The sequence below is a fragment of the Vanessa tameamea genome, chromosome 7, assembly GCF_037043105.1.
Source record: "Vanessa tameamea isolate UH-Manoa-2023 chromosome 7, ilVanTame1 primary haplotype, whole genome shotgun sequence".
Taxonomy (NCBI): domain Eukaryota; kingdom Metazoa; phylum Arthropoda; class Insecta; order Lepidoptera; family Nymphalidae; genus Vanessa; species Vanessa tameamea.
The window spans coordinates 1713307-1732316 of NC_087315.1; the positions used below are offsets into that span (position 1 = coordinate 1713307).

The 19010-nt window shown below is 33.7% G+C and overlaps 2 protein-coding genes across 2 annotated transcripts; both read left to right on the plus strand.

Moving 5' to 3' along the window:
- Nucleotides 1–647: 647 nt before the first annotated feature.
- Nucleotides 648–10095, plus strand: LOC113392198 (membrane alanyl aminopeptidase-like). The gene is made up of 15 exons (XM_026628491.2): nucleotides 648–761; nucleotides 3861–4414; nucleotides 4490–4654; nucleotides 4772–5086; nucleotides 5437–5620; nucleotides 5771–6012; nucleotides 6092–6281; nucleotides 6619–6808; nucleotides 6956–7056; nucleotides 7141–7317; nucleotides 7492–7676; nucleotides 7906–8073; nucleotides 8837–8983; nucleotides 9117–9183; nucleotides 9696–10095. The coding sequence occupies exons 1-15, from the start codon at nucleotides 663–665 to the stop codon at nucleotides 10008–10010; spliced, it is 3099 nt and encodes a 1032-aa protein (XP_026484276.2). The 5' UTR covers nucleotides 648–662; the 3' UTR covers nucleotides 10011–10095.
- Nucleotides 10096–11974: 1879 nt separating this feature from the next.
- On the plus strand, nucleotides 11975–18042 carry LOC113392200 (membrane alanyl aminopeptidase-like). The gene is made up of 14 exons (XM_026628494.2): nucleotides 11975–12011; nucleotides 12556–13070; nucleotides 13331–13486; nucleotides 13560–13877; nucleotides 13998–14181; nucleotides 14319–14560; nucleotides 14634–14823; nucleotides 15239–15428; nucleotides 15502–15602; nucleotides 15680–15859; nucleotides 16541–16722; nucleotides 16866–17180; nucleotides 17463–17532; nucleotides 17682–18042. The coding sequence occupies exons 1-14, from the start codon at nucleotides 12009–12011 to the stop codon at nucleotides 18021–18023; spliced, it is 2988 nt and encodes a 995-aa protein (XP_026484279.2). The 5' UTR covers nucleotides 11975–12008; the 3' UTR covers nucleotides 18024–18042.
- The last annotated feature ends 968 nt before the right edge of the window (nucleotides 18043–19010 follow it).

The following is a 19010-nucleotide window of genomic DNA, read 5'->3' on the forward strand; positions in this document are numbered from 1 at the left end:
ATTCATTTATTTCATTAATGCTAAGATTACATAGACCGTATTAGTCGATAAGGCTGAAAATCCCAAATCAGGCCATTAAAACTTATTACGTTTTTCTGTCAATAAATTTTTAGTAGCAGTTACTTGTTCATAAAAGCACTTGAATCGTCTTGTTACAATATTGAATTAAATGAAATGACAGTAGATTCTACTGAGAAGAACCGATAAGGAACTTAATTTACATTCCTGTATCTCGAAAAACACGTAATAATTATATTATACGCATGATGATTAAACTCTTTCCAGTTGTTGGAATGGTGTTCCGATGGATTTTTAGAAAGTGGGAACAGGGAGTGCACTAGAGTTGACGCACACATATAAGGACAAAAGCTTTAAGTAATTCCTAAAAAAATGCGATTTTTTTTAAAGTACTTTTAATCAAGTTTTCAGAATACCATCACTTTTATAAGTGGTACACCGCCGAATGTGAGGTCGATGAAAACCCTCAATGTAAGGTAACTTTATAAAGTGTATTAATAATAATACCTGATACGTTTTTGTACAATATGTTTATTGAGTTCATAGTATTAGATAGTCAAGCGAGTATCGGAATCAGCGGCGAGTCATAATTAATCCTTAAAATAATGATTACAATTCCTCGATTATATTTGATAAAGTGATAAATGTCGGATATCAATGATAATACATTGAAAATTCGGAAAATAAAAAAAATCCAGTTGCCGGTCAATCGGCTCGTGTCGTCGTCGCCTTCAAAGTCAAAGGTATGATATTTTACAATAGGATTTTTTTATACTTATATTAATTTGAAATAATTCTATATTATAAATTTATATTATGTTTAAATCACACGTTTTACTTATCTTATATTATAAATAACTTTTAGCATAAACTTGGTTTTGATTTAATACTTGATAAACATATATTTACTTACGTAAGCGCGCCTCCTACACATTAAATAATCTGCTTTTTAATAAAAAAAACTCAACTTTGTATTTATTTTGCTGTCTCTACGTTTAGTCGTCTCACGCACACTAAGACATCTTGTAAACACGACGATCACTCGTACTAATGCATGTTGATAAAATAACTTAGAAGGGCGCACTTTCTTGAGTGAATAGATCTGTATTAGTTATAAAAAAATAGTGTTTTTATATTTATTAAAACATAGCTTATTTTGTTGATACACAACAGAGATATATACGATACGAAGACACAAAAGACCGTCTGTCTGTAATGAACTGTTTTTATTTGGGCTTATTATTTACCTATTAAAAATGAACATTACAAATAGTAAAGTGTGCCGAACTACTATAAGTATAGGGATATATACACTAATGTGCCAATAATTCAATAATGAGTGCCAATGATGTTATGTCCCTTGTGCGTAAAGTTACGTTAAATTACTGTCATTCTCCCTTCAAACTGGAACATAACTGTACCAAGTATTGCTGTTTGGTGCTATAATATTATGAGTCACTCACTACTCGACGGGCTTACATAAAATCCGACCAACAAGCTTGTAGTGTCCTTACATAAGCTTTAAATGACATTACATACAATTAAAAAAATAATATGGAACAGGACGAACAATGAAAGAGTGAAAGGTTCATTAATAAACGGATTATTTAGTTCCGACCGGTAATGTTTTTGTCTCGCATTACGTACGTTTAGTCTCAACTTAGCTTAGGGCGGTTCCTCATATTTGCTTCTTATGTAGCAGTTCAGTATCGAGCATTACATATGTGAGTGAGAAGGACCGAGCATTACATTGCGTAATATTAATGATACAATTTGTCCTGCATTGTAAAAACCAATCACTCGACCAACCACGAAGTATAAAAGCCCGTTGTGAAACAATGGTAAAGAATAATGTCTATGTCATATTCGGCGGTTAAATCGCGTGTCTCCTTAAACAATAAAAAAAGATATAATTTTTTAAAAGATTAATGAGCTTATGACATACATAGTAAACTCGATAACAAATATCTAACTGTCGTATAGGTTTAATCTCTTTATTTATAAAATTAGAACGTGCTTGTGATCGTAATAAAAAAAATGTTCGCCTGTATGTTATCTGCACGATTCTTAGGTTAAGCTGGACCCGGTAGGGCACGTAGGTGCACATTTGCCGATTTTCAAACCAATATTTTTTTTTTGGATTTTTCCTGTTCACAGATAATGCGTAATATTCAACCTTTCACCATCTTTGAATATATTTCATTATTTATTCAAAAAGTTATCACTAAGCACTAAAAATTAATAACTGGTGTGGATAAAATTCAAAGTGATACGTCTTTAAAGGTGTAATCAACATTATTTCATGATTTATTATATATATAAAAAATATATATTTATGACGCAGTGCTAATAAATACAAAACAGCAAATAATATAAACGGAACAAAATATATTAGTAACTCTTTAGTTTAAATATTTATTATCCGGTACGAGGGTATAAATATTAAAATTAAAATTGTAGGAACGGTCGACTCAAAGAATAAAACACTAAAAGGTATATATTTATATAAACTATTCATTCAAAACATTCTAATGAGCTCAAACAAGAAACTTCTGCTGTAGGTTTGTGAGGAGTCGGGTATCCTGTTGATTTTGCAGCATTATCTGCAGCATCAAGTCTGCATATTAAATTTTAAGCTTAATTAAATTGCTCAAATCCCTTCAACAACGAAAAAAGAGCTTCCAACAAAAAAAAAATATAAAAAACATGTGTAATGTAATATTATCTGTCTATTTTTTATATACAGGGTGCGCTTAAATAGGGAAAACACGTACAATTAAAATTCTGTAATAAATTTGTTGACGTGCAACGGTGCACCTATCGATGTCGGTCACGTTTCGTATAAAATTATCAATAACTTTTTAGAAATGTGTTATATAGTATCAAGGTCAACTTAATTATTATCAGAACTTTAGCAAATCTAAATGATAAAAATAAAATAATCAGTCGGTATTCATTACTCTTATCTACTTACGTACGTATCTATGTACTGCCGATATTTATAACATCAATTAATTTTAAGATATTTTGAACACATCAAGTTGACAAAATGTTTCTGGCAACTTTATTTACATGAGAATTACTAACATTAAAACCTTAACTATTTAAAAATAGTAAATCTACATATCGTGCCCGCGTAAAATGATATGTACCGCGTAATTGTATTTAACTAACATGACTGTATTTTTAGACGTTGAAAGAGAGTAACTACTGAGTTTCTTGCCAGTTCTTCTCGGTAGAATCTACATTCCGAACCGGTGGTAGCTCTACTTTAAATACTTTGTTAAATGACGATTCAAAAGTGCTTGTAAAAGCCTACTTGAATAAACCATGTTTTGATCTGATTTGATTTGGTGGCTTGAATGCTAGCAGCATTTCCCGTTGAATTTCAACCCTCTTTGCAAAAAATGAACCAGCACTCCTGTCTCGAGTGAAAGCAATAAGGCGAGGTGTTATATGTACTTGAGGTGTAATTTTGGCAACTTAATTTTACTTAGCGGTAACCAAGGCTTGTCCTTGTGTCAGCCCATCTGGGTGGTACCACCTACTCATCATATGTATATTCAATCACCAAAAATCAATACTCAGTATTGTTGTAGTCCAGTTTGAACGGTTAGTAAGCCAGTGTAACTACAAACACAAAGGACATAACATCTTAGTTCCCAAGGTTGGCGGCGCATTGGTCTTACATCACCAATGAATATTTAATATTTCTTACAGTACTAATGTCTATAGGCAATGGTAACCTGTTACCGTCAGGTGATCCATTTACTCATCCGCCTAATTATACTTAAAAATAAAAACTTATGCCTATGGAATCAAAATGATTGATTTATTTGCAGATGGCGACTTTAAGATTCTTCGTCCTATCGGCGGCATTTATTTGCGCAAATGCATTGTCAAATCCACCAGTAACAAGAAACACAATTTTTCTAGATGAAAAATTAGAAGGTCAAATATTCGAAAATATCGACGATTACGAAAATATCGCTAAAAATGCTGTTCAACAGAACTACCGACTACCGACTACTACTCGTCCAGTCCACTACGATATTCTATGGGCGGTCGATATAGATAGGTTTATGCTTACTGGTACAGTTGAAATTCAGCTGGTTGCTACTCAAGCTAATGTGGCTGAAATCGTCATTCACTCCCATGAACAGGATCTTATTTCAGTTCAATTGCAACTGGGGACTACGCTTATTCCTCTGACTTATGTTGTTGATTCTGAATTGCACTTTTTGAGAGTGAACCTGACGACTGGATCTTTGCAATATAATGCACAAACTCCCGTTATTTACAGACTTATTATAGAATTCAGTTCTGAATTAAGAAATGACATGTATGGAGTATATAGGAGTTGGTTTAGAAATACGCCTTCCCAAACCGCAGTAAGGTAAGTTATCAAGTTTGATGTGAATTTCAAAGTAAAACGACATTATGGATTTTTCTTTATATAAATTTCTTGTAGCTGGATGGCATCAACACAATTCCAAGCAACTTCAGCACGGTTTGCTTTCCCTTGTTATGACGAACCGAGTTTTAAGGCTACCTTCGATATTGTCATCAGACGTCCAACTACTTACAGGAGTTGGTCGTGTACAAGAATTAGAGAAACACGCAATAGTGCAATACCGTGAGTATTGAACAAATCGATATTATATTATTTAAAAAAAACATATATTTGATACAAAGAGCTTCATAAATTATAAAGCGATAATTTTATAGAACACAATTTATTAATCTGTTTTAGTAACTACCAAGAAGATGTCTATAATACTACACCTGTAATGTCAACATATCTACTCGCCCTCGTTGTCGCTCAATATGAATCAATGTCTGTTACACAAAACAATCTTCTCACCTATGAATTGATCGCAAGACAATCAGCTATCAGTGAAAGGCAAGGAGAATATGCCTTGGAGGTCGGCCAGCTTCTTACGGAAAGCATGAATGAACACACTGGAATTGAATATTTCAGTATACACCCTAACCTAAAAATGACTCACGCTGCCATTCCTGATTTCTCAGCTGGAGCTATGGAGAACTGGGGTCTGATCACATACAGGTAAAGAAACATTTTATTTCAGTTAATAGATAGAAGATAGGTTTATAATAGTTTGAATGAACTTTCAAATTATTTGGACATTTACAATGGCTGTATTGATGTGTCCTGACTCGACTGAGGCAGGTGATGTATTTAAAGGTACATCTCTTAGCATGATTTGGAGCCATGTTGTCGGTGTGACAAACAGTTTCTAACTATGTTAATGTGTATTTGATTTTCATTTAATTTCCAAATAAAAATAAAAAAGGCATACCGAATATTATAATAATATAAAATATTATATCACAATATCTGGTCCGTATCTGTTCTATTATGGATATTATTATATATCTGATTATTAATTTCAACAGGGAAGCCTATTTGATGTACGACCAAAATAACACGAATGATTACTTCAAACAGCTGATTGCTTACATTTTGTCTCACGAAATCGCCCACATGTGGTTCGGTAACTTAGTTACCTGTGAATTCTGGGATAGTTTATGGCTTAACGAAGGCTTTGCCCGATACTATCAATACTTCCTCACTCACTGGGTAAGTGATTATAATGATTTTCAAATTAAAAAGTAGACGAAATTCAAAGTTTTATTTGAGTATATAGAATTATATAAATTAATAATTGTATATAATTCAAAATTCAGTTTATTTCAATTGTAACTTTTTTATGGAGAATATAATTTTCAGGTCGAAGATTACATGGGATTAGACACACGTTTTATTAATGAACAAATGCATACGGCCTTATTGTTTGATTCTTCCGAATCAGCCCACCCATTGACTAATCCTAATATTGGTAGCCCTGCGTCAGTCCGTACTATGTTCTCTACTATATCTTACAATAAAGGTGCTGCTATTATTCGGATGACGGAACATCTCCTTGGTACTGTGGTACATACTGATGGACTTCGTAGATACTTAAATGAACGGTATAAACTTTTCTAGTATTTTTTTATAAGGATTGTCGTTTTAAATACTTTATCATATATCGTGTAAATCAAATTTCAGTCGCTTCGATATTGCAGCACCAATTCACCTCTTCCAAGCCCTCGAAACGGCCGGTATTGCGGCTGGCGCTCTTTCACAGTATGGCAATTTCTCATTGGTTGAATATTATAGAAGCTGGACTGAGCAAAGTGGTCATCCTATCTTAAATGTTCAAGTTAATCACCAGACTGGAGATATGACCATTACTCAGGTAATAAAAAGAAAAATTAACACAGCAGGTAAATTGTACACCACAGTCTCCTCTGATTTGTGACAAGATGGTTTGGATCTTATTTCACCATGCCACCTCGATGCGAGTTGGTAAAATATGTGGCAGGCAGTGAAATTTTCCTTCACCGCCGAACACGAGATGTTTTAATAATAAACTCATGAAAATTCATCGGTGCTTATCTGGATTTGAACTGGAATTCATCAGTTCAGATACAAATGTTCTAATCAATGTTTTACTCAGGTATTTTATATATCAGGTAAATCGTATGCGGAAAAAAATAAGTAAGCTATTTTTTAATGCATAAATTATTTTCCAGCGTCGTTTCAGCATTAACACCGGATATGCCGACTCGAACTTAAACTACATCATTCCTATCACATTTGCGACTGCTGCAAATCCTAACTTCAATAACCTCAAGCCTAGTCACATCCTTAGCAGTGCAGTAACTGTTGTGAACCGCGGCTCAATAGGAGATCAATGGGTCATCTTTAATAAACAACAGACCGGTATATAATATAATAGTATTTACTTCGACGACTATTGATATTATTATGTTATGTTAAATATTTACCGTATCCCAAATATTTTAACTGGAACGAATTATTTTAATTATAAAGTCTGTGTTTTTAACATATGAATCTTTTTCCTTGCAGGTTTCTATAGAGTTAATTATGACCCATATACTTGGGATCTAATCGTCGTAGCATTACGTGGTGCAAACAGGACATTAATTCACGAATACAATAGGGCGCAGGTCGGTTGAATGACTCTTTTTTTCAAATTTCATATAAATAATTTGCTTAGATTAGAATTTGAAAAATGGTTAATTCATTTTTAGATTGTTGATGATGTCTTCCAATTCGCTCGAGCTGGTCTAATGTCATACAGCAGAGCTTTTAATATTCTCTCTTTCCTTGAAAATGAGACCGAATACGCCCCATGGGTCGCTGCGCTGACCGGCTTTAATTGGCTTAGGAACAGGCTTGCTGGCACTACTTATCTTACTCGATTGGAGGTATAGTATACATGAATTAGATAATTTTATAGAACTTTCTTTCATTTGAAGTAATTGCTAAAGAAGTATGTATGACTTTTATTGAATTTTATATAAATTATTGAAGATAAATAAAATATAACAATTTAGCGTATTGTGTGTGGCGCGTAACATTTATATGTTTGCTTTTTACAGGCCCAAATAAGTCGCTGGGCAACTAATGTGATGACCCAATTAGGTTATACGCCAGTTACTGGTGAGACCTTCATGAGGTCATACCTAAGGTACCAATTGGCACCTTTAATGTGTAACCTGAACGTGGCCGCATGTCGTAATGCAGCAACAACTCAATTCCGTGCACTCGTCACCGTCGGAACGGCGTTAGTATTTTTTCTTTTTTAAAGTACTATGTTCGTAGGTAAATAGATCTTGGTCCATGACGTCAAAATTTACATGAAACGTGCAATATAACGTCAACAGATAAAGCTCTGAGGTTTTACGACTACTAGATAATTCAATTAGCAAAAACCAATGAAAAATATACCAGATAAAAAAATTACGAGCTGTTTAAGAATTTGTAATTCAAATAGCTTTATGGTTCTTCTACAGGGTTCCAGTGAATAGTCGTAATTGGGTATACTGCAATGGTCTTCGAGATGGAACAGTCGCTGACTTTGATTTCCTCTGGCAGCGCTATAATGTACATAATACTTACACTGAAAAAATATTACTTCTTCAGACTCTTGGATGTACACCTCATGCCGTATCACTTAACAGGTAAGAAAACAATTTGTACAGAATAAATGCATATTATAATAGTAGTTTATGATTAAATAAGGTTTAGTAATCACATTACCAAAAAATATCACGTAGTCTTTTCAGTATTGTTTCGGAAAACCAGAATTAAAACAAAAATTTAATATCCCAGTACTACCATTTCCACGCTTTAACTCTTCCTTTCCATCGACGCAATATGCTTTCCTACTATATGCAACTAGACTCCTACGCAGATCTTTAGGCAAGAAGGGAGAATTAGATCTGGGGAAACCCCTCTGAGTTCTAATGTGCATATCCTTTGCATATCTTTATTTTGTGATCTGCTGTCAATAAAAACATTATGAAGATGTTTTTCTGCCATATGCATATCTTCTATACGTGTGTTATGGCAACGAAGTTGAGATGATTACGTACGCACCGACTTACTTTTCATAACCGCATTGATGTGTCTTACAATAATCTTCTCGTTGAAACGAATGGGATTTTTTGAGGCTGTAACTCGATATTGATATTCATATTTGTTCGCATGACATTTTTTTAATTGAATTCAAAAAAACATTTTTGATTCCAAAAAATTTGAATACATGGAACTGAATATTCAATTCAAAAAAATGTGATTCAAAATACATAAAAAACTAGACGTAAATTAAATACGAGGCATACCGTAATCCTGAAAGGCCGTGACTTAGTATTAGTCATATTAAAATACATTTATAAAATTGACGGCGTTAAATATGTATTTTTTTAATTAATATGTTTACAGGTTCCTGACTGAAATCGTTACGGAAAATTTTGTTATCCGTCCTCAAGATTACAGTGTAGCTTTTAACAGCGCTCTTAATGGCAACGAAGGAAATACTCGTATTGTCTTGGAATACATTCAAAATAACTTACAAGCCGTCCTTAACGCGTAAGTGTAATTTACCGATTGGGTGATTTTCATTGGGTGAATTTAGTTCAATGATAAAAATAAAATATTCTGTATCATACAAGAGGGTCTCTGAAACGATTGGCAGACTAACTGTTATATATATTTTTTCCAGTTTCGGATCGGCATCTCCTTTAACATCAGTAATTTCGAGATTGCGTACTGTTGCTGAAATCAATCAGGTAAATTATTCGAAATTATCCTTAAATGTATAAATATCATAATGTTAATTTGAAAGTTGTGGGGTAATTATTTATATTCGAGAATATTTTAATCGTTCACAGTTAATTAAACAGTTATTCTCATCAAAGAGATACAAAATAAATAGCCATACGGTGAAGGTGATTAGCCTCAAATAATTTCTAGCTCCATTGGAAACGATAGATGGCAAACACTGACCTGTATGTTTTAATCCACATAATACGATGGGACAGCAATTTAACACGACTGAAGATAGATCAGACGTGGCTTATAACTCTGTTTTCAGTGAACTCTTTGCAACTGTATATATGACAAAAAATGTATTATGTCTAATCCTGACTTTGGATTTAAATCCCAGACCTCGGGATGTAAACAAATGTCCCAAGGTAGCCACCACGACAACGAATCAGCTTAATAATAATACTGATAGACAAATTTCATTTATTTCATTAAAAAAAATGATACAGTTTTATTTATTTTTTATTCTTTTTAGTTCCAAACCTGGGCTACCCAAAATCAAGTTGCACTGGGAGAGTATTATGAAGGCGTCACTGAGAGCACTAACTCTGTACGTCAGAGTCTTCTTTGGGTCGGTACGGTCCAGGATGACTTAGACGACTACTTCGTCAATGGTGACGCGGTCGTTACCCCTAGTACTGTCACGTCACCACCAGTGACTACACCGGTCACTGTGGCACCACCGCAGTTGGTCGAACCTGAATCACCCAACCTACCTGATTCAGCAATAACATCCGTACTATCAGTCGCAGCACTTTTATTAGCATTTGTGGTTAATGTTTTTGTATAGCTATTGATATATAAATAAAGCCTAAGTGCGTATTAAATGTGTAAATATACAATTTTGTATTTGTAAATTATTAAATATATTTTTTATAATATGTTATTTTATTTAAAAAAAGGGTTTAGTTGTGCCGAACATTAATTTTCAGTGGTGCTTGCCTGGGTTCGAACCCGCAATTATCGGTTAAGATGCAGGCGTTCTAACCACTGGGCGATTTTGGCTTTTCGGCTATTCCACTTCCAGAATAGTCTTTAATTCTTTATTATCCTCTTTGGTCTCCAGCCGTCCACGGGGTTGGTTCTGAAGGTCGAAAGTTCCAGAACGAAAACGTTGAAACCAAAAACGTATCGTGCTTTCTTTTGCGACACCAGCGTCGTACACATCATTAATCCTTCGAGCTGGTGTCACGGTAGAACTCATACTCGTAAATATACTAATATTTCATGTTTTCCATTGCGCGGTAATAAGCGATCATACGTATTTATAATCTGATGATAGGGCCTTGTGCAAGTCCATCAGTACCAAGTAGGTACCACCCACTCATCAGATATTATACCGCCAAACATCAGTACTCAGTATGTTCCGGTTTAAAGGGTGAGTAAGCCAGTGTAACTATAGGCACAAGGGACATAACATCTTAGTTCCCAAGATTGGTGGCGCATTGGCGACTTAAGGAATCGTTAATATTTCTTACAGCGCCATTGTCTATGGGCGTTGGTGACCACTTACCATTAGGTGGCCTTATGCTCGTCCGCCAACTTACGCCATAAAAAAAGCGTTTTCGGATATTCTACACCGAACGAGAAAGATACTGGTTGATAGATTGTATGGAAATCCGTCAATGCATGACTCTTTATTCAGCAGACTAATAGTAACGGCATTCTTATCTATATCTTATCGCTATCTTATAGCTTATCGCTTTATATGCTAAAGGAGAAACAGTGTATATTCCACGAATATCTTTGATACCATCAGAATACCCATTCGAGTTCAAGAGAGTTCGCGTTTAAAGTCTGCTTCGGCGTGACAATTAATAAGGCATATAGTCAGGAGCAGTCGGGTGGTTCTAGCCCACGAAAGTCAATCGACAAATGTGGTATTCAAAATGTAATATTTTAAATGATTCTGTATAATATTCAAATTCCACGCGAGCAATGCTGCGGGCAACAACAATATCGCTATATAATTTGATTGATTGTTAACGTTCATTGTGATTAATATAAAAATCGTTATAATCGTATTTAATATTAATAATCACTAGTACTTGTAAAAATATAAGGAAACAGACCTAAAAAAATTAAACAAATAAATAAAAAAGTGAAATAAAATTATATGCAGATCTCCAAGATTCAGACCATTCTCAAGCCATACCAGTTTCACTTTTTTAGGACACAAATGTGTGCGCAAACACTAGCGCTATAATAATCCAATGGGATTGCAAATCAGATACGACCGAAATAAATTTAGGTGCAGCACTTTTTTTACAACTTACAGGCTTTTTGAGACATACCTATGTAAACACTGCCAATATCCATACAGACGAAATCATATATTTTTTTAATCTCGGGGATTAATTTTAGGACCTGAGGATCGTCTTTAAATGCTGACCTCTAGACAAGCGAGCCTCTCAAGTTTAGAGTACTTAAGCCTAGTAAACAATTGACGTAATTAGATTGCACGGAAAAAAAAATAGATTGATAACAGGTTTCATAAGTAATTATGAGTCGATAAAGTTGTACATGTAGGCTTCGTTTTATTATCAAGAAATAATATGAAGATATCATTTATGCTTATATTTTTATGATAGAAATTAACTTTGAAAAGTAAAATATACCGTTTTTATCTAGGATTATAAATAATGACCTTAAAGTGCTCCTACAATATTGTTAAATATCAATACGTTATCGATAAGATATTGAGATTAGTGAATGTTGTGATAAGGCGTACCATAGTCGATTAGAAAAATATTCAAATTTCTATCAGTTTTTGTATCAAACCAGCGAAATGGTGAGTTCATCTGCTATTTTATTTTAATAATTTTAATTTGCTGCCTGAAATCAAAATTCATTATGACTTTATTTCATATATATACTAACGATTTATAAATAAGTGTTATAAAATATTTATAAATTTTAAATATTAAATTTTTTAAGTAATTTATATCATTCGGATGTTTACAGATATGGTTTCTGTGTTACCCAGGTAGATGAAAAAATAATAATTTATAAAATACATACGTTTTTCGTTTAATTTGATAAAACCTGCCTTCTAGTTGGTACAGGTACCACCAATTAGGTATATTCTACCCCGAAACAATATCAATAATTACAAGCATAAAGCACATATCATCTTAGTTCCCAAGGTCTGTGGCGCGTTGACGATATAAGGGATGGTTAAAATTATATATCTTACTGCGATATTCTGGTGACTTACCATCATCAAGCTCCATTTGCACAGTCTGGCACATATAAATAAAAATAATAATGCACAGGCCATCTAATAGCTTCTGCTAAATTAATGCGCGTTGGATTAATGTTATTTTTTCTTTAAGGTCGTTCGCTGGATTGCTTTTATATTGGGGGCAGCTCTTTTACAGAGCTTATCCGCGTTAAGCCCCATTCCTGTACCCGAAGATGAGTGGACGGAATTTTGGAGAATGTTGCGTGATCCATCCTACCGCCTGCCTACCACCACGCGACCATCGCGATATGAAATTAACTTGACTCCGTATTTCGATATTACTACTGCTCCTAATATTAGACCATTTTCTTTTGATGGTATTGCATCTATATACATCGCAGCCACTGAGGCTAATGTCAGAGAAATAGTAATGCACTGTAATGATCTGACGATCCAAAGTGTGTCTGTCACTTTAAACAATGCTCAGATAGGTCTAACTAGCGATACGTTCGAATGTGAGATGCCAAGGAGCTTTTTAAGAATAGGTACAAATGAAGCATTGCAATTGGGACAAGAATATGTTGTTAGAGTAACGTACACGGGTAATCTCCAAACGAATATGCGAGGTTTCTATAGGAGTTGGTACAGAGACTCCACTGGGATAAGGTAAATGCCTATAATTATATTTTAAAAGAACGGAACTATACTGATATACCAACAGAATTTCGCAATACAACACTTAATGCAAAAAGAAACCATAATATTCGTGGTTTTTTTTTGAGCCTCTTTACTAAACATGTTATATTATGTTATTTATTTTAATTAAAATTCAGAAATTGGAATCTATTCTGGATATTGTAAGTCAGAAGTCAGATAATTATAAGTTAATAATAGTCAGATAAAAATCCTATACGATTTTTTTATAGGTGGATGGGAACAACTCAATTCCAGCCCGGTCATGCTCGCCAAGCATTCCCTTGTTACGACGAGCCCTCATTTAAAGCACTATTCGATATCACCATCAATAGAGAAAGCAGTTTCCAATCCAGCATATCCAACATGCCGATAAGAAATACAGCAATGTAAATATCTTTCATATTTTATCTTTAGTTCCATTAAGAACTCCGTTATTTCATTAGGTTATATTAATTTTAGCTTAACCAACGGAAGAACGGCTGAAACATTTTACACAACTCCACTGACTTCGACGTATTTGGTTGCGTTCATAGTGTCGCATTACCAGAAAGTATCGACCAATAATAATTTACAACGCCCATTCGATATATACGCTAGGGATAATGCTGGAAGCACTGGTGATTGGTCTCTTGAAATTGGTGAGAAACTTCTTGAAGCTATGGAAAATTATACTCAAATTTCATATTATACTATGGCTGAAAACATAAACATGAAACAAGCTGCTATCCCTGACTTTTCTGCTGGTGCTATGGAAAATTGGGGTCTCTTAACGTACAGGTACGTGTTACATTGTTTTATTTGAGCATTTATTTTAGAGATTATAATCCAAAATTAAATCAATAAATAAATACAATATTTGTAAATATTTTGCCGACGGATTACTCTTATTTTTTTCAGGGAAGCCTTAATTCTGTACGACCCACAAAATTCCAACCATTTCTACAAACAACGGGTAGCCAATATAGTATCGCACGAGGTCGCTCATATGTGGTTTGGTAACCTTGTCACTTGTGCTTGGTGGGACAACTTATGGTTAAACGAAGGATTCGCCAGATTTTACCAGTACTATCTCACACATTCGGTTTGTTAAAAGCAATTTATTTTAATATTTTCAAATTAAGAAAATACATATTAGTCATTCTTTATTTGCAAAATCACGTTTAAATCTAGTTGATATTTTATAACGATTATGTTTTATACTTACTTCTTTTATTTAAGGTTGCGCCCGATTTAGGATACGACATTAGATTTATTGTAGAACAAGTTCATTCCGCCATGTTACCTGATTCCATTGATTCTGCACACGCGCTTACAAACCCAGATGTTAACGATCCCGCTACTGTTAGTGCGCACTTCTCTGTTATCACCTATGCAAGAGGTGCTTCCGTCCTTAGAATGACTCAGCACTTACTCGGAGAAGACACCTTTGTTAAAGGACTACGCAGATATCTAGATGCCAGGTTATATTTGTTTTAATTTTTCAAAGGGCATTGACACATAAAATTCTTAGGTTAATATTTTTATCGTCTACAGGAAATTCGATGTAGCAGAACCGGGTCATTTGTTTGAAGCTTTGGATGCAGCAGCAGCTGAAGACAATGCACTCGCCCAGTACAACGGTATAACTATTGATAGATATTTCAAATCCTGGTCTGAAAAGGCCGGTCATCCTGTGCTGACTGTCAGCATTAACCAACGAACAGGTCAAATGATTGTAACACAAGTAAGTATATATCTTTGTTTGCTTATGTACTAGAATCTGAGCATTAGATATCAACAGATATTATTTGTTTTAATTAGATAATATCCAAAATTAACTTTTTAAATTTCTATCCGTATAATATCCTCCTTGGTCGAGTAGTGTGTACACCGGTTTTCATGGGTACGCTACTCTGAGGTCCCGGGTTCGATTCCCGGCCGAGTCGATGTAGAAAAATTTCATTAATTTTCTATGTTGTCTTGGGTCTGGGTGTTTGTGGTACCGTCGTTACTTCTGATTTTCCATAACACAAGTGCTTTAGCTGCTTACATTGGGATCAGAGTAATGTATGTGATGTTGTCCAATATTTATATTTATTTATTAATACTTATAATTAGAATAAGTTACTTATATATATATTTTATTTATCTTTCATTAGTCACGTTGGGACCGCGATAATGGAGTCTCACAATTCCCTAGTCTTTGGGACGTTCCTATCACGTGGACGAGAGGAGGAGCTCCAGAATTCAATAACCTAAAACCATCGGAAGTCTTGACAGCTCAAGTGTCTACTATTCAAAGAGGGACAGAGGGTAACGAGTGGGTTATTTTCAATAAACAGGAATCTGGTAATATATGTTACTGTTTTTTAATTAATTGGAAATGCAATACAAATTTTTTAAAAATTTTAATTTGTTTTAGGGTTCTATAGGGTGAACTATGATAACACTAACTGGGCTCTTTTGACTAGGGCTCTTCGAAGCAATAACAGAACATTGATTCATGAATTGAATCGTGCTCAGGTGAAGAAGTATTATTTATAATTTTTTCTATTTGTCTTCGATTTTTGAATATTTGGGAATATATTTTTATTTTTCAGATCGTTGATGATCTATTTGCTTTCGGTAGAGCCGGAGTTGTGCCTTACAATAGAGTTTTTAATGTTTTGTCGTTCTTGAAAATGGAAGATGGTTATGCACCATGGATTGCTGCTATTACAGGTTTTAACTTCGCAGCAAGTCGATTATCATACAATAGTACTCATTTGCAAAGATTACGGGTAAGAATGATTGTTAATATAAGGTACTAGTTAGGCGCTGGGTTCTATTTTCAAAGATAATCTTGAATTTTTAAAGTCTACTGAGAGATCTTTATTTTAGAACGTGTAAGACCACTGCCTATAAAATATTTTGAAAATAATGATTGTCTTGCTCAAAAACATATTTAATAAAAAAATCTGTTTATTGAAGATGATCGATTTCTCTATCCAAAGACAGCACGATTACAACATAATTAAAAATATTAGTTATCGGTTATATCTTGCATCGATATTGTATTTTGACCTTATCACTCGTACATGGGATCAAAATCTTAGAGAAAGTGTGACAACAAACACATTGTTTGTTTACATTATGTAAATTACATAAAGATAAAAATGAGCCATAATATATAATGAGCTCAACCAACGCAATATTATTTAAAAAAATCAAAAATACTGGTCAAATTAAAAAAAAAATAAACAAAGGTCGACTGGCAAATGCGCCACCTGATGTTGGTGGTCACCACTGCCCATAGAATGCCTTGTAAGAAATCAAATATACAATACATCGTCAATGCGGGGTCAATAATTCATCTATTTGAACAATGAGCAATCACCAGAACTCCTCCATTTTTTTTTCTACAAAACGCGGTAATACTAAAATTCAATACGACAGAAAACGAAATGATTTTCTTATTACAGAATGAAATAATAAATCTGAGCACTGCTGTCACCGCGCGTCTTGGTTACACCGAAGTAAATACTGATACATATATGGACGGCTTACTTCGTATGTACGTTATGACATTCCTGTGCAATATGGGTCACCCTGAATGCACAGCAGCAGCAAGACAAAACTTTGCAAGCTGGAGAAGTAATACATTGTAAGTTATATTTAAGTATTTATTTATTTGCATCCAACACGTATCTACTTGCTTTAAACATTTAAAATGCGCCTATGTTTGGGTTCTTTTTCTAATTAAATTAAATATAATAATATGTTGTACACATAAATGTTAATTTTCAGCTTACCAGCGAATATGCGTCCATGGGTTTACTGCAGTGGTCTTAGACAAGGAACTGCTGAAGATTTCGATTATTTCTGGAATCGTTTCCTCAATGAAGATCTCGCTAGCGAGATTGTTGTTATGATACAAGCTGCTGGGTGTACATCTGATCAACTTAGCTTAGATAAATTCTTAGACGCTATAATATCAAACAACGACATTATCAGGCCACAAGATTTTAGTACTGCTTGGAACTCAGCCGTGACTGGCAATGAAGAAAATACATCAAGATTATTTAACTGGCTCAGAAGAAATGTAAATCAAGTCATAGCTAAGTATGTATGATTATTACAATAATATATATTACTTAATATTATATATTACATAAAAAATTATGTAAGCTTAAAGATAAACTAATTTATAAATAGATTTAAAAGTCGCATTTGAAGGCGAAGGGACAAATATAATTAGATGCGTAAGTAGAATGATGATTGACAATAACATATCTGGCTTAGATTATTTCGATTATTTATTTTTGTTTAGGTATCGACAATTTTATTTAATAACTTTGTAAATTAATTTTGAATAACATTTATTGATTTTCTTTTATTTTATAGCCTTGGCAGCGCTGCTACTCCTATAAGCAACATCGCTAGTCGCTTACGAAACGAAGAACAGATCAATGAAGTAAATATTCGGATTTTAAAATGCTATATTTGTTTCACAATTGGTTACTTATTTTTTATATACATATATAACTACAATATTGATATAATGTAGCCTATATTTATTACCTAAAGTAATTAAACAAAATGTTAATTAATTTTGATTTTCAGTTCTTAGCTTGGTTGGAACAAAATCGTGAGATTCTGGGTAACGATTATAACACTGGAATCAATGGAATCACGACTACTAGAAACAACCTTGAATGGTCAGTTCGTCGTGTGTCAGAATTCCTAAACTACTTTGACACTGGTTTCGTTGAAGATGAACTTGACGATATAACAGATGAAGACGGTGGAACTGAAGATGGTGGAACTGAAGATGGTGGAACTGAAGATGGTGGAAATGAAGACGGCGGTGAAGACAGTGGTGATGGCGAACCAGACTCGGCTAATATAGTTACGCTAAGCATTGTAACTTTAGTGACAACAGTTGCTATAAGTTTAATGGTATAATGTTGAAATATAATAATGTCAATCAAATATTCAATAAATTTATACATTTACAATAAAATCTATTTTAAATTATTTCCATAAATCCAAAAATATTATTCTTTGTTATTTTTATTCCTTAAATTGTGTTTATATACATTTTGTGTGTAAAGTAATCCTTTAGTAGATTTTTTTTATTTAATTGAGCTTAATTTATAATGAAAAAAGAAATAACATTCACTATAATATTGATATCCTAACTTTTCTTTTCCGTTGGACTAAAATGTAATACCTTTCCAAATCTCATTGTTTGTATGTAATTTAAGTTTATAAATGATCTCGTGCTAGACGGTGAAGGAAACCATCGTGAGGAAACCTGCATGTGGCGGAAAAAATCTGTCAAAAAACCACCGACAAGGAAGCACAAATTAAGGTCCGAAATATTATCCTCGAAAAGGATAATTCACATACAAATACTCGTGTAGCAATCTACAATAGAACACACATTTTAAAAGTTTAGAAATTTCTTATATTTTCATAAAACAGTCACTTCTGTCATCCTGTTAAGGAGAATACAATTTTGGAGTACGGAGAATCTATGAATTATTAAAAAAACAGCATTACAACCACCAAAAGTTGCTGTGAATTATGGCGTCTGTGCTAAAAGAAGACCTGAGTTTAGAAGACTTTCAATGTCGAGCGCTACAAGGCCAATTGAGGCTAGAGGACATCTGGCTCCAACAAAATATTATGATGGACACTATGGACTCAGTGAAACTTTTCTAGGCTAGGGTTTGAAATTTGTATTTATATGAATAATACACAAAGTCGAAGCCCAAAAAAAAACATTTACTAAAAAAGGAAAATTGAAACAAATAATGGAAAATGTTAATGACATTGAGCTAAAAAGTCACCCAATGTGGCGGTCTCTATTTAACATAATGTCTTCAAAACCTAAAAGGATGAAAATTCATGGCCCAAAAGAATAATATATATAAAACTAATCAAAGT